The 16,811-nt window shown below is 44.6% G+C and overlaps 2 protein-coding genes across 2 annotated transcripts in view; both read left to right on the top strand.

The window, feature by feature from the left end:
- The window catches only part of ANK3 (ankyrin 3), a 181,742-nt gene extending 179,914 nt beyond the window's left edge, over positions 1-1,828 (top strand). Inside the window, exon 44 of the mRNA XM_070944945.1 lies at positions 191-1,828. The gene's annotated coding sequence lies outside the window, so the exon portion shown is untranslated. The remainder of the gene's footprint in view (positions 1-190) is intronic.
- Positions 1,829-9,091: 7,263 nt separating this feature from the next.
- Positions 9,092-16,811, top strand: part of CCDC6 (coiled-coil domain containing 6) — a 33,199-nt gene continuing 25,479 nt past the window's right edge. The window contains exon 1 of the mRNA XM_070945178.1: positions 9,092-9,412. Within this exon, the coding sequence (XP_070801279.1) occupies positions 9,092-9,412 (321 nt within the window). The remainder of the gene's footprint in view (positions 9,413-16,811) is intronic.

The raw sequence follows: 16,811 nt of genomic DNA, 5'->3' as shown, positions 1-16,811 counted from the left end.
GAAGCTGTGGTCCAACATGGCCCACTCTGGGCCAGATGAATGGTCAACACATTGGGGGCTGTAAGATGGGTCTTTTATTTTATGGAAGAAATGCAGAATTATTATTTGCAGTTGAAAGGCTCAATGCTATTCTAACGTCGGTTTTCTCTTTCTCTTTCTCTCTTCCCCATCCTTTTCCACTTGACCCAAGACTGTGTGCTTTTACTGCCAGTATTCTAGAGAGAAACTCGAGGACGAATGAAATCAACAGGAATTATCAAGTCACGGACAAAAGTGTGTGTGTGCGTGTGCGCGCGTCTGTGTGTTTGCTGCTTCCACACATTAACCGCATGGTTTTTATGTGAAGAACACAACAAAAACAAATTTAATTTAGCATGAGCCAGTTCTACACGAGCATGGAAACCCACTTTCATTCACACCATTAGAGAGGATGCAGCGAGAGAAGAAGGGACGAGTGTCCAGGGTGCTCCTAGACGACAGCTTCACAGAAGCAACGCAAAGCCATGGCGGAACCAAGGAATTCCTGTTGCGAGAGAGATTCAAATGACACTGGAGAATGGTTCAAACTACCGAAAGGCACTAAAAATTATTAAAATCCACAACAGCTCGCCTTATTTTTCTCAGACCCAAACTGTCAGGGTACTAAAATACACCTTTATTTTTTTTTTCATTTTTTTTAAAAAACAAAACAAAGAAGACTAACATTTGCTTGTCTCATTGTAAATAACACATGTTGTAAATTCTAAAGAGAAGTAGGGGATGCAGGCTGATCAGGCACTGCCTCCTAGTTCACAAACTGAATCCTGCGTTTGCATTGAACAGAAATCAGTGTCTCGGAGGTCCCGCTACACCTGACGGGGTATTCTGGGTGTATCTTCACAGATTCTTGTACATTTAGCGATTATAATGTTTGTATATGCAAAAAGGCTAGCTTGATTTTAAAAAAAAATCTTTAAAATCTGCTGCAAATTTAATGATTCCTAAGATGGGGAATTCTGTAGTTCTGTGAAATCAAGGATTCTCTCCGGAGTACTAATATTTTGATGCATGCGTTCCGCCTTATTTTGATGAACTCTTTTCCAGTTTTGCAAATATATTAGATTGCGACGTAAGAGACGGGATCCTGGGGCGCAGTTCATCAAGCACAGCTGCTAAGGAAAGCCTCCTCATTTCTGCTTGCAGTGGGTGGAGGATCGAGGCTGCCTGAGCAGGGCGGCTATTCAGGAGCAGGGCTGCTTGTGGAAGCCTATCCATAACCTCTAAACATAAAGCCCCTCATCTAATGTTTGTTGCTCTTGCCAGTTTTTCTGCTGGAAATGATCTCAAACTTAAACAGACACCATAACATATACAGTAGTTGCTTTTGCAGAGGGCGGGGGGATGCTACCTGTCCTGCTTTCCACTGGGGGAAATGCTTGCAGCTTTCGGCAGTTTGGGGTGATGCTCTTGGGAGCCCCAGTGGGGGATATTTAAAAAAAAGAGGGGGGGGGAAGGAAGGAAGAGAATTTCTTAGCTAACAAGAGTGGCAGCACGCTGTAAAAATATTACTATATTGTGTACTGGCTCTAAGATGTAGAATCTTTCAGGAAGCCAATCATGTGTAATCATCCTAGCAGATTAATATTAGGTTGTTAAGGCTGCTGTGTTTTAAAGGGCATTTTTATTTGGGTTTTTGGTGAAATACTTTTAATTTGTTAATTATCTTCATATGGAAACAGGATTTGTTGATAATAGCTCTAATTACATATGTATGAAAAAAAACCCCACCAACACTGGATGATCTAGTTGATAATTTAAGCATAAAATAAATTGTGTTAAAACACTTCAATGACATGGCAGTCAGAATGCTTTGTGCCTGGTGTTAATCCCCTGAGCAAGCTTTGCCTTCCCCTTTCGCCCCCTCAGGATTGTGAATTACTCCACCCCTCCTCAGAAACAGTTTCAGTAAGTTTCAAAGGCAATTTGTTCCACTGGTTGATTGTTCTCAATGTTAGGATTTTTCTCCTTAGTTCTAAGGTTGTTTCTCTCCTTGATTAGTTTCCATCCATTGCTTCTTGTCTTGCCTTTCTGGGATCCCACCTGTGCCTTCAGCATCTACTCTCTTTGTTCCTCTTCTTCTGCCTTCTGTATTTCACCTTTCATCCAGGTCTGCCTTTTATCAAAAGTAGATTCCCCCACTCCAAATTCTCCTTTTCTTTCCCAGAAGCTCTTGTTTCTCTTCCTTTTCACGCCTGCTGATGGTTGCCTCTGAGATCTTTCATTTCAGATCTTTGGGGGGGGGGGCTTGGAAGGGATGGGAATGCTCAATTTTCAGAGCCAAGGACCCTGAGTTTCTCCTCCCACCCACCCACCCTCCCTCCCATCTCATCTCCCTCCTGAGCCAAGTGCTTCCGGATCCGGGATCCTAGGCAGGGGTGAAATCCAGCAGGTTCTGGAGAACCGGTAGCGGAAATTTTGAGTAGTTCGGAGAACCGGCAAATGCCACCTCTGGCTGGCCCCAGAGTGGGGTGGGAATGGCGATTTTGCAATATCCTTCCCCCAGGAGTGGGAAGGGAATGGGGATTTTGCAGTATCCTTCCCCTGCCACGCCCACCAAACCATGCCCACAGAACCAGTAGTAAAAAAATTGAATTCCACCACTGATCCTAGGCCTTCCTCACAAGCACAGACATTTCTGTACTTCAAGTGATCAGTGAACCATTAAGAGGGTCTGGAGTTTGTTTTACTGATGCACAGCGGAAGGGTGACTGAATCACAGATGGAGAACAAATATAATTCTGGAATTACAAATGAAATGAAAGTAGTAACTTTCTGTTTCAGGGAATGGTAAGATTGCCAACAATTGTATCATTTAATAATCAGTGGGAACGCTACCTATTTTAAAGAAAATTCAGTCACCGAGCTGACTGCCACGTAGACCACTGAAGGGACTGTAAGGATTGTTTTGGGAGCCTCTTGAGACTTTTCCATTCTTTCAACAAGACAATGGTTGGTTGATGTATAAATTGTACTGCTTATCAATGTCAAAACTACTATTTCAGTAAGGAGAGGATGGATTGAAATTATAATGTTTTCTTAATCCTTTTGCAAACTATTGTTCTTTTGAGAAGTTTTCTGGAAGACCCTGGATTTACACCTCTTGTGTTATTTGTGTAATGCCCAAGGACTTTCAGACTCTCATCAGATTTCTTTAGGTGAACACCAGATCAACAGCTGGGTAATTTAACATTACTATTTCTTCCATTCTGATTTGCCCTTCCTTCCTTCCTTCCTCCCTTCCTCCCTCCCTTCCTTCCTTCCCCCCATCCATCCATCCATCCATCCATCCATCCATCCACAGTGCTTTACAGCCCTCTCTAAGCAGTTTACAGAGTCAGCACATTGCCACCAACACTCTGGATCTTCATTTTACTGACTTTGGAAGGATGGAAGGCTGAGTCAACCTTGAGCCGGTCAGGATTGAACTCCTGGCAGTCAGCAGAATTAGCCTGCAATACTGTATTCTAACCACTGCGCCATCACAACTCCATTATGGCCAATGACCAGGGATAATTTTCTGCTCTGAAAAAAGGTCTAAAATGATTATTAATAAATACTGTCCAGCTTTTTTAAAATCCAGGGGTTCTCCATGTCTGATACAAATATCAATATATAGGGGACCACTGTTTAATTTCTATCTTGAAGCTATTGAAAATGTGCATTCATCAAACAAACATAGACTGGGGTGAGTGAATGAGATAAGCTCTTTGAGCCAGAGAGAGGAATGAAGAATTTTGCAAGCTGATGATTAGTGAAAATGATCTATTAAATTTGGGGAGAATTAACTGACAGATTCTGTGGAGTGGCACATTCATCTCTTTGTTGAACAGTTACTGGGGAGTTGGGGGGGAGGCTGACAACTCAAGCTGACTCACTGATCACGTAATCAGCAAATGGGGAGACAATATTCTTTAAGGAGAAGCTCATTTAGCAGCAGTACTCTTTAGAACAGGGGTCTCCAAACTTGGGAACTTTAAGATTTGTGGACTTCAACTCCCAGAATTCCCCAGCAAGCATGGCTGGCTGGGGAATTCTGGGAGTTAAAGTCCACAAGTCTTACAAGTTCCCAAGTTTGCAGAGCCCTGCTTTAGAAGAAGGAGAGGCAACTGGAAGAGTGGAGATTAGGAAAATTAGTAAGAATAGGGGAGTGTAAAGCAGCAAATTAGTCTCATATCCTGTTGAAAAGACAGGCACAAGGAAACCCTAATGATTTACTAGGTGTGCTGTGCTTGTCTTAACCAGAAAGGCAAGCTAATCATACAAATGCAAACTTCTCTCCTTGCTGAAAGAGAAAGTGAAAGTCCAGAGGCCAATGTTTTCTTCTTAAAGACTCATCAGAGAAGATAACAGATCTTCATGAAGGCCAGCAGGACACAATCTCTGAGGAGGGTAGAGCATCTGTTCAGGAGCGAGGGAGACAGGATGGTTTCAAGGAGAAAGACAATATCCCAATAGGAATAAATGGGACTTGAAGAAAAAAAAAATTTCTTGCAAACAATGGGGTTTTTCCTCCCAGAAGATGGGAGAAGAAACAAGGGGGTCAGCGATTCTGGATTAATCCCAGCTCTCAGATTGACAGTCTGAAGATGTCAATATAACCATGTCACACTGGCCTCCAAGCTACCTCAGCGAGGAGAATTTGAAGAAGCAGTTTATGTACTTCGGACTACAGGAAGCTAGATTTTAACAAACATGTTAAATGAGCAATGTTCCAGGCCTTGAAAATGCAGGCAGAAATGAGTGTAATGAAATGAGGAAAGCTTAAGAGATGAACAGAGACCTCATGGACACACTAAAAAAGCAAAAGGGAGATGAAAAGGCCTTACCCATCCATAGTGGGAACCTGTATCAGGAAACTTAAAAGATGAGCTGGCGAGGAAGGCCTGGGATGGAAGAGGGTCTCTTCCACAGGGAAGTACTCATTTCTAAAGATCTAAGCACCAAAGCCCACGGTAACAACATTGCCAAAAAGGCATTAAGAGTTGTAAACCTAATCTTGCGTAGCTTCTCTGGTAAATATTGTACTATTAACTAGAGCATACAAAACATTTGCTAGACTAATTCTCGAATACAGCTTATCTGTCTGGAACCCGCACTGCATATCAGACATAAATACAATTGAGAGAGTCCAGAGATATTTTACGAGAAGAGTCCTCCATTCCTCTACCAGCAATAAAATACCTTATGCCCCCAGACTTCAAATTTTAGGCTTAGATAACTTAGAACAATTCTGACTTCGGTCTGACCTAAATGTAGTACATAAAATTATCTGCCACAATTTCCTACCAATGACTACTTCAGCTTCAACCACAACAATACACGAGCAAATAATAGATACAAACTCAAGGTAAACCGCTCCAAATTCAATTGCAGAAAATATGACTTCAGTGGTCAATGCCTGGAATGCACTACCTGACTCTGTGGTTTCTTCCCCAAACCCCCAAACTTTAATCTTAGACTGTGTACTGTTGACCTCACCCCATTCCTAAGAGGTCTGTAAGGGGCATGCATAAATGCACAAGCGTGCCTACCGTCCCTGTCCTAATATTCCTTTTTACTCTTACTCTTTTCATGTATTCAAATTATGTTTATACTTTTACCTGTTATCTTATATATGCTTGACAAACAAATAAATAAAAAGTTAGATGGGGGAAGGGCTGCTTCATGCCTCCCTTCTATCAGAAGAGGGAGAGAGCCATGGTTAAGATGCCTGAGGAAGAGAAGGGAACCCAACTTCTGGGGGAATAAAGGAGGTATCCTAAGAACCTTAGCCACTGAACATAAATAAATTATGTTCCCATGATCTGAAATGCCTCTCAGGGTGTTCGAAGTAGCTGGAAGAAGTGCAGACTATAATCTTAAGAAACTCCAGAGGTGCCAGATTAGAGAAGAAGAAAGGTAGTCTCAGTATCTAAAAATGAGGAGGAGGAGGCACCCTATCTGTGAGCACTTTGGAATACAGATGATCTCAGAAGCCAGGGTGAATTTGTCAAGGATGTATCCAAGCACGACGACATCCTAGTCCAAGGGTCTCCAACCTTGGCAACTTTATGACTTGTGGACTTGAATTCTGGGAGTTGAAGTCCACAAATCGTAAAGTTCCCAAGGTTGGAGACCCCTGTACCTAGTGGACAAGATGGATAAAGATCTGTAGCTTATTCCTTTCCAGCTCATACAACCCATGTATTTTTTTTTATGGTCTCCAGGTCTATTAGTTAGAAATATTGGGAACTGAGGGTCACAGCATCAGGTCGAGAAAGGCTGCCTTACACCACACTTAAACTCTGTTTTTGAATTAAAATTCCGCTCTCTATGAGACCACAAGGTAAGCTGTAGCCCAGGAGGTTGCCTGGGTCAAGGAGGGGGATGTGTCCAGCAGATCCAGAAGGTCTCCCCACAGACTCCCCGCTGCTGCCGGCCCCCAAGGGGACTTTGGGATGCTCCAGCTTGTCTGATGCGAAAGGCTGTGACCTTGAATGGTGAGATCTGCCTTAGGAAGTAAGGAGAACAAGGCTGGCTCTTGGTACCGGCAGTCCCGGTCAACAAATGAGGCTCTCTGCCACTGGAAGGCTAGAAAGACGAATACCCAGAGCCTGAATTACCCACCAGCCCCAGAGTATTGCCCCCCCCGCCAGCTGTTGCCCCAGGAAAGCCAGATTTTAGGTTATTTCTGTTAAGGCTGTGCTGGTTGAGCAGGGGATTGGACTGGATCAGTGGTGGAATTCAAATTTTTTTACTACCGGTTCTGTGGGTGTGGCTTGGTGGGCGTGGCATGGCTTGGTGGGCATGGCTTGGTGGGAAAGATACTGTAAAATCTCCATTCCCTCCCCACTCCAGGGGAAGATTACTGCAAAATCCCCATTTCCGCCTGATCAGCTGGGACTTGGGAGGCACAGACTAGATGGGGGTGGGACCAGTCAGAATTTTTACTACCGGTTCTCCGAACTACTCAAAATTTCCGCTACCGGTTTTCCAGAACTGGTCAGAACCTGCTGAAACCCACCTCTGGGCTGAATGGCCTCCAAGGTCCCTTTTGACTGTGATTCTGTAACATTCTCCCCCTGGAGCAGAGACTTGGCCTCAGGGGTGAAATCCAGCAGGTTCTGACAGGTTCTGGAGAACCGGTAGCAGAAATTTTGAGCAGTTCGGAGAACCAGCAAATTCCACCTCTGACTGGCCCCAGAGTGGGGTGGGAATGGAGATTTTGCAATATCCTTCCCCCAGGAGTGGGGAGGGAATGGGGATTTGCAGTATCCTTCCCCTGCCACGCCCACCAAGCCACACCATGCCCACCAAGCCATGCCCAGAGAACAGGTAATAAAAAATTTTGGATTTCACCCCTGGTTGGACTACATGACTTCTAAGGTCCTATCCTACTCTATTATTCTGTCATTCCATAATGATCTTGTGCTCAAGCAGAGGGTTGGACTCAGAGGTGGGTTTCAGCAGGTTCTGACCAGTTCTGGAGAACCGGTAGTGGAAATTTTGAATAGTTCGGAAAACCGGTAGTAAAAATTCTGACTGGCCCCGCCCCCATCTATTCTCTGCCTCCCAAGTCCCAGCTGATTGGGAGGAAATGGGGATTTTGCAGTAACCTTCCCCTGGATTGGGAAGGGAATGGAGATTTCACAGTATCCTTCCCCTGCTATGCCCACCAAGCCACACCACGCCTACCAAGCCACGCCTACAGAACCAGTAGTCAAAAAATTTGAATCCCACCACTGGTTGGACTAGAAGATGTTAAGGATATTGAACCAACCAGCAGAGTGTAGAGCACAGGGAAATGGTGCTGAGAGCAACGAATAAAATACATACAAACTGGTTTATCAAAGTTTTTACTTTATAGTAATGTGAATGATGCAGGATCAGCTATATGAACACTGAAGGGCCCTCCTTATTCACATTATTGTAAGAAAGAAATGTGCTGGTTGGGAAGAACAATACTTGTTTGGAAGATTACACTAAGTCAGCTAAATTACATCCTGGGATATATATATATATATATATATATATATCTTCTGAAGAACCTAGTTGTCAAGAATGTAAGAACCTAGTTGTCAAGAATATGGAACAAGAAGTTACTTATTATCAAAGGAAGCCATAAATCTACGCATCAGCGGATACAGAACTAAGGAGGATGTTTAGCTAAAATTATCTCATGTACTATAAATTAGGGCAGGAATTTAGTAATTAGGAAATGTCAATTATCATGTAACGGATGTATGTTAACCATATATGGAAAACTGCTGTGCTAGCAAAATCCTTTGTCTTGGAAAAGTATAAAACAGGGGTAATAGATCTCTTTCCTTTGTTCAGATAGCAAGAACCAATCTGCCTCTGAACCTTGCGCAATAAAAACTGTCTCTGGCTGACCCAGGAATGTTGTTTGGTCCCATCATTCTACAACAATAGTGAAAAGCAATCTCATAGTCTTTAAACAATCCAAGTCTTTGCCAGTCAAATCAGTCCAGTGATACAAAAATCTTCTTACCATACAAAAACAGCAGTAGATAATAAACAGCAGCACGCTTGTCATGCTGGTAATAGATCACGATGATAGCATCTCCACCCACGATTGTAGCATCTCCACACACGATGGTAGCATATCATAAGGACCCAGTTTGTGGGGTCAATAAGCTGACTTTGTATAAATATACAAAAGTATGAAGGCTATTGCTTAACGCACTGTAAGCCGCCCTGAGTCTCCGGAGAAGGGCGGCATATAAAAATAAAATAAAATAAATCACTACATTTCAGCTCCCTCCCAGGTCCCTTTCCAACCTTGTTTATTCTACGATTCTAAAAGAGGGCAAGGGCGGAGAAAGGGACTCCTTTGGAGGCTGCAGTGCCGGAGGGCGCCGGAGGGGCCGCTGTGGGCGCGGCGGGAGGCGTCGGCGGCGCTCCTCTTGGGCGGGCGGGCGCGCGCGAGGCGGAAGGCGGCGCGGCGGGGCGGGGCCGCGCAGGGGCGGCAGGCGGAGCAGCGGCGGCGGCGGCAGGAGCGAGAAGGACGCCTGGCTCGGCCTCCCTCCCTCCCTCCCTCCCTCGGGCCGGCATGGCCGACAGCGCCAGCGAGAGCGACACGGACGGCGGCGGCGGCGGCGGCGGCGTGGTGGTGGCGGCGGGGGCTCCGGGGGCGGCGGCGGCGGCGGCCTGCTCTTCGGGGCCGGGCGCGGGGGCTCCGGGGTCGGGGTCGGGCCCCGGGAAGGCGGCGGGCATCGTGATCTCGCCGTTCCGCCTGGAGGAGCTGACCAACCGGCTGGCCTCGCTGCAGCAGGAGAACAAGGTGCTGAAGATCGAGCTGGAGACCTACAAGCTCAAGTGCAAAGCGCTGCAGGAGGAGAACCGGGACCTGCGCAAGGCCAGCGTCACCATCGTGAGTGCCCCGCCCGCGACTCCCCGCAGCCGCCCAGGCAGGCAGGCAGGCAGGCAGGCCCAGTTGGGGGGGGGGGAGAGAAGCAGTGGGCGCGGCGCTTTCTGCCCCCCCCCCCACCCGCCCTGCCCTCCGCAGAAGCCCCCCTGCCCTGAGGGGAGACCCTCCCCCTGCGGCTCGGCCAGGGCTCCAGGCGGGGCCCGCCCCCTTCAGGCGCCCCGCCCCCCTTCTCTGCATGCCCGCCCCTCCCCCCCCCCGCTCTCCGAAGGCGCCCCTCCCTCAGGTGGGAAGGAGGCCGCCTCTGACTCCCACCCGCCCACCCGGCTCAGGCAACCGGGGCGAAGGCACCGGCCAGGATTCCCCGGGGCTGCAGCTGCCCAGCCTCCCCGTTTACTCCCTCGCCCAGCCCGGCCTCTTCCCAGCCAGGGATCGCCGCCACCCCCCCCGGCCCCCCTCAGCAGCTGCGAGCCAATTCTGGGAGTCTTGGAAGGCCAAAGCCGCCTCAGGATGGATGGATGGATGGATGGCGCTGCTTTTCTGGGCTGGGCAGGCAGTGCTGTCTGTCTGTCTGTCTGTCTGCCTTGTCTTATTTTTTTTTTTTTTTGTGGGGGTTTCTGGGGTTTCCTTCCATTTAGGCCAGATCTTTCCTTGGCTGAGGCTTCTGGATGGTGTGTAAGGCGTGTTGTGTGTGTGTGTGTGTGTGTGTGTGTGTGTGTGTGTGTGTGTGTGTGTGTTGGCAGGGAGGAAGTCACCTTGGGAGACAACTAGGAATAAATAAATATATTTATTTTTTTATTTATTTTTATTTTATTCGGTTTATATGCCGCCCTGTCTCCCAGTGGACTCAGGGCGGCTCACAGTAATAAAAACACAAGCCACCATACAAAATAAAATATAAAAAAATTAAAATTTAACTCTTAAAACCCCATCAGTCCAGGTCGAGGGATTTGAAAAGCCAAGTTTTTAATTCACGGCGGAAGCTGCGAAGGTCAGGCGCTAATCGGAGCTCCGAGGGGAGTTGATTCCAGAGGGTGGGCGCACCCACAGAGAAGGCTCTACCCCTGGGGGCCGCCAGCCAGACACTGTCTAGCTGATGGCACCCTGAGCAGGCCCTCTCTATGGGCGTGAACCGGGCGATGGGATATATATATATAACTTATATTTGCTGATAAAGAAATAAAGGGAGACTAGTATAGATCTATTTCAGGCTATTTAGCTCTCATCAGCTAGCCATACCCTTACTCGGATTCGAATTCTTGAATGTGGATAAGGGCTCCTCCCCTCACCTAATTAGGAGTAATAATTTTTAAAAAACCTCTCTCTTAGGACAGGAATGCATGCCTCCTCCTGAGTTAGGTTTCAAGATGTAACCGACAAGAAATCGAGGTGCACGCTTATTTATTTGCCTGTCTGCTGGGAGGTCATTTGGTCTGCTTTCTATTCTTGCTTGAAATGCTGCAGTGACCTGCAAAATCACTTTGACTTTCCAAAGTGTGTGTGTCTCTGTCTGTCTGTCTGTAACCGGCGGTGATACAACAGCAATGTTATTTCCTGCTCTCCGAAAGGCTGAGAATAACCCAGCAAGCCCATTTCTGGACTAAGCTGTGTAAGAGGAGTTGAGTGGAGAGTTGAGTTGGATGTGGAACTCCCCTGCGACTTTTAAATGTCTTCTGGTGTTAGAAATGGACATGCTGAAGGATCTCATTGGATGTGTCCTTCATGGTCCTAATGTTTGAGTGGCTTTGGCTTCTGAAGATTGGATCCATTCCGGGGGTCCAAAGTAGTAAGCATTTGATGTATCTACTGAATTATAGTGTCCACCATCCAGCTCAGAGTTATTGAGATTTCTTTCCATCTCCTCTTCAGGAAATCAGAAATTAATGTAATATGGCATTTCTAATCAGAAGTAATCTGACGGGCACTTTCACCTTGACACTAAAGAAAGTTTTAATCATGTGAATGCACAATTACATGCAAATGAGTTGCAATGAAAAACCTTGTAAAAATGCTGAAGTAGACCAGGAGAAGATCTTTTAGTTTATAAAACTGTAAGTTTCTTCTAATAATTTGTATTTATTTAGGGAACCTCTAATGAGACATACCAAGTGTACAATAGAAAGTTAATAATCACACTGTTTTATTCATTACATTAGTATTAACTATCTGGCTTTCAAAGTTATCCCATTAAAAATCAGTTTATAACAGCAGAATTCAAGCCATAAAAATAATAATGTATATTATTAATCACCACAAATTTAGAGTAGCAGTCAGAATGCTAGCTGGTTAAAATTTACATATTAAAAATAATATAACTCCTTTCTTTATCATGATGGACTTGTTCACTTACAAATGCAGTGCTCTAAAGTCAGCACAAATAAATTCTTACGGACACCTTGCAAGTTATGGTATTTCTCCACAAATTACTGCTTCCTTTTATGGTACTATAGAACATGCATACTTATGCTGTAAATTTAATAACTCTCAATCTGCGTGTAAGTTCATGAGAGTCATTCTAATATTACAGAACTATAATTTGCAAGTTTGTTTGCTCCGTTTGTTGATGAACTCTGTGTTGCAAGATGTGGCCCTGATCATCCAGCCATCCAGCCTTAAATATTCAAAGATTGCCCTTCATAGTCATGAGTCATGAATGTTAAGCAATGTTCAGCATCAGAAGAAGCAAAGCACATACACAAAAGATGTGATAATGGTTTGAATGATTCTTGTGTGAAAGATGTTGGTCCTTGCCATAATTTTCAGTTTAAAAATTGACAGCTTAGTCATTTAAAACATTCAAATGTTAACACCGTCGCTAAAAATATACTTTTGAGTCTCAAAGTAATAATAATCAATTAGATTTTGAAGGATAATCTGCAGGAAGATGAAATGAAGAGTAGTATTACATCAGTCTTCTGGATAGCTAAGAAGAAGGTCCTATTTTCCCTTTAATAATTTAAAAAAGAAGACATCATAATCACCCCAATTTATCTTCTGCACTTCAGATTGAGGACTGTAGAAGGAAAAGAAAGAAAAAACATGAAACAATGTAATCAAATGTTGTTTTTCTCCAGAATTCACTTTGAGCATTTTCTTAATCCATTGCCATATAATCAACATACCCCAGCAATTGACAAGGAGCTGCCATTCCTTGTAACAAGGGAAAATCAGAAAAAGAGAGTGAACAAAATCCATGGAAATGAAGATAAAGAATTTTGAGAAGATGCTTAAAAAGGAGCGTTGCGGGTGCACACACTCACACAGGCTTACATTATGCTGCCTCCCTGAAATCATCTCTTAGTAATGTCATCTTACATGGTCAGAACTCGGCCTAAAGACTTCTGTATGTTCAGAATTTCAGGAGCATAGGTGAATTGTCAGATATGATGGAAAGATGAGGAAACACATGGACATAGTACAGCAGTCCTCTAGCTAGCAACCTGTTGGCATCCCTCCTTTTACATTGGTGAATATCTTTGTAAAATGAGCATTTAACTTATTTAACATCTTGGTTACAACACCTGTTTGGATTTTGAAAAATCCAGTGAAACACGGAGAGGTGTTGATAGAATCACTTGAAGCAGATGGACAGACCATAGCCACTGGCACAATACAAAGATGTTGACATAAGTCTTGGACGCTTGCTATTGTCACAGTGCTTCCTCTTTTTTCGGTGGTAAAAATTCCAGTTCATGTTTTAAATAAAAATAGGAGTATATATAGACTATATATTTGTCTATCTTTATCTATCTATCTATCTATCTATCTATCTATCTATCTATCTATTTCAGGCATTTCTCCTGATGAATTTAAAATGAAGAGAATTGAATTAGCATTAATAAAAGGTTAGAACAATAATGTTTATAAGATAGTTCTGTCTTGGAGGAATAGTGGACCAATTTGGAAACTGGAGAACTACCCTCACCTAACACAATACATCTGTTTCCCAAAAGAGAACCTGGGGAGGGAGTTCTTTGCTGCCACCAATCCTTCACTTCCTGAGAGGTTCTAAGATCCTTGAATTTCTTGGTTGGTTTCTGCAGCCCTATTTTAAAAAAAAAAAAAATTGGGGAAAGATTATGATACCTGCAAATGAAGGCAATCTGTTTCGATCCTAAAATCAAAATGGAGCAGAGTGTATGGTCTGTATCGTCGGAGGGGTGAACATCTGTTGAAATCGGCCAGTTTCTGAGAGCAGATGCCTTTCTTCTTCTGAAAAAGAAAGAAAAATGGGGACAGCCTTCAGTTGAAGGCCCTCAAACAAACCACTTTGCTACCTAAGAGGATTGGTTGCCAGAGGAGCTTTTCTCCAAAGGCTGAGATTATTTGGAGTAAGCCCTTTCTGAGTGGAAATCGGAAGTAATTGCTTTTGATTCAGAAATGTGGCACAATTATCTGGAATCCGGCTGCAGGCTGAACAGAGGAGTTACATCGAGGTGTAACTGCCTCCTCCAAAAATACTTTGAGTTGGAGGTATCCTAATGCTCTTCTCAGTGTTTCCTCTGTACTCTGGCTCTACCCAGGGAGACCACTGGACAGATTTTCTTAATTCAGCAAAAGAGTGTTTTCCCAAGCATTGCCCTACTAGGTGCCTGATCCAGATGGCTCTTGTGTCATCTCTGATGGTAGTTGATCAGCAGGCCATGGCTAAGCATTTCAACACAAGGATGAAAGCTTATTGGAGTTTCTCATTCTTGTTGAGGCACAGTGCTAAGGGGTGCCTGAGGTACTTGTTGATGAAGGTGCTTGACGGGAGAAGGGTAGCCCTCCCTCAGCCCTCTCTCCCTGGGGGCCTCTGGGTCTCTCCCTCTTCTTGGTCCCCCTGAGTCAATGTGGAGCTGAACTAGGAGCAGAGAAGTCCAGGTTCCTTCATTGGTCCTGGAAGCTTATTGCAATTGGATGAAAATGGAGCCTGTGTGCAGTAGAGTTTCTTTTCTGTGTTAGCTCTTGGTAGAAGAGAGATGGGGTACAAAGGGGTTCATCCTACTCTTGGTTAATAAAATAGTCCATTCTTTTGCCCCCTTTCCATACTAAGGGCTGCCTCCTGGCATGTGCATATGGACCTGGGCCTGAACTTGGCTGACTTGAGGTGATCCCAGGACTGCCTTGTCCTGTAGGTCCTTTCCCTGCTCTTGGAAAGGAGACTTCAAGAGATCTCAGGGCTCATCAGAAGTCAAACATAGTTCAGAAGAGATATAAGGGGACTTAGGCCAGAGTCTGGAGGTTCTCTGGGCCAGAGGTCTCCAACCTTGGCAATGTTAAGACTTGTGGACTCTGGGAGTTGAAGTCCACAGGTCTTAACGTTGCCAAGGATGGAGACTCCTGCTCTGGGCTGCTTAGTTGCATTAAAGACTGCTGCCAGTTGAGCAGTTGCTACCAGCTCATCCAGAATCCTTTGGTCGTCTTCTGCTTCCTTGCAGGAAGAGAGTGGCGCCTTCCCTTAGAGAAGGAATAGGCCTCCTTTCAAATGCAGCTCCCATAACTTGGGGGGCTTTGCGGGGTAGGAGGCTTAGAGGGGCTGCAGCCCAAAGCCTGTTGGGGCTTAAGCAGCTGCTGCTCTTTTTTTTCCTCTTTTTTTTTTCTTTTTACTCCATCCAATTCATCCTGCGGGTTCTTCCTAACGCACAGCGCATGGCATTTACATTGTTTTAATAATTGTACATTCCCCTCATAAGAGAAAATCAAAAGGAAATTTCAGGAAGAAGGCCATAATGGAAAGGAGCAAGGGATTTGATAGAACAGTTGAGGACACTGGAAATTTGACTTGCCTTTTTTGTTGTCTCTCCTCCACGTGTGCTATAAAAAAGCCACCAACAACTGAACTCTGCAGTTTATAGGGCAGAAATGCTAAATATTGTGGCAGGTAAGCTTTTTCAAGTTGCCAGGAATAAGACTTACTTCCTGCCAGCCTTTTGACACCAGCACTGTTGTCTTCCACCACATTCTGTTTTTCCAGTTGCTTTCTGTGAGAGACTGCAAGAAAACAACTTGTGAAATAACAGCCTTCTTAATTTACCAACATACTCACCTGGTAGGGAGTCTACCTGGCCTTGAGCATTGCGCCAAAGGTCTTCCACCACCAAGGTGAGCCCAACATGTCTTTGGGAACTGAGGGCTTCCCACCCCACTTTATCCTGCAAAGGAGAAGCGGAGTGGAGAGCTGGAGGAAAAAGTAGAATTAGTTCTTGACTTATAACCATTTAACAACGATTTTAAGTTACGACAGCCTCTGGGAAAAATGACTTGCCAACTTGTTCTTAGTGTTCTGACCACTCTTGTTTCTCACTCCATCTTTGAAGTTAAATGATTACATGTTGGGGAAACTAAACGCCCAGGGGTCTCCAACCTTGGCAACTTTAAGCCTGGAGGACTTCAACTCCCAGAATGCCCCAGCCAGCAAAGCAAAGCAAAGCTGGCTGGGGAATTCTGGGAGTTGAAGTCCTCCAGGTTTAAAGTTGCCAAGGTTGGAGACCCCTGTTCTAAAGCTTTAACTTTTTTTTAAAGTTCCTCTGGCTTTGTAGGAAAAGGTGGCCTTTCTAAAAAGCTCTTGAGGAGAAGTTCTTGAATACTTTGCCATCCTTCCATTCGTCCAGGGGAACCCAAGATGCTGCTTGTGAATTTTCACTCTCTAGCGCTGATAGGTGTGAAGGCTGTGGCTGTGTATATTTTATTCCTTCTAAAAGTCAAATGAAATTTGTTCTATTTCAGGAATACATTTTAATTTGCATGAAAATACAGATTCATTTGTCATTGAAACCACTTTAATCCTTTTGACTTACTTTTCGCATCTTATTGATGACTCTGGCTGCTTCTTCTGTCCCAAAAAAGCCCCAGCTAAACCCAGTTCTTTCTGGGAGCAATGCGATTCATTGATAGCCTAATGCTGGAGCTTGGTTTCTATATGTGGAAACGTTTTGGGTCAAAAAGATTTGAAAAGCCAAATCTGTTGCAAATTAAAGGCAGGATACTCTGTGGAGGCGGGTACCTTTTAGTGGGGCTTTATGTACTTTTCAAAATAGAATTTGGAATTCAAGTAACAGAACCTTCGTGCAATAAAGATGCAAATGCAGTATCTTCCTTTAACGTTTGTGATGGAAAGAACAGTTGGAAGGCTCATCTGTAATTCTAATATCAGGAACATATCCTGAGGTTAATCTCAGCATCTGTAGTCATAATTAACTTCCAATTCCAGACGTTTAAAGAAACGAGGAAGTTAAGATGGAGACCAAGGGGTTGCCAGCCAGCAAGTCGTTTAATTCCATTTCTCTCTTTCTATGCCTCATTTCCTTCTCAGGATCATCAAGCTGAAATTCCTTTGCGTAGATTTGGAAGTGTCCCCCCCCCCCAGTTTCCTTGATGCCTTGTCTTCGCACACCAAATCTAGTGGGTGGATTGGAACTGCCCC

Source organism: Pituophis catenifer, unplaced genomic scaffold, assembly GCF_029215685.1.
Source record: "Pituophis catenifer annectens isolate HBS135680 unplaced genomic scaffold, rPitCat1.0.hap2 SCAF_6, whole genome shotgun sequence".
In the NCBI taxonomy this organism is placed as follows: Eukaryota; Metazoa; Chordata; class Lepidosauria; order Squamata; family Colubridae; genus Pituophis; species Pituophis catenifer.
This window is presented reverse-complemented; position numbering and strand designations above follow the sequence as displayed.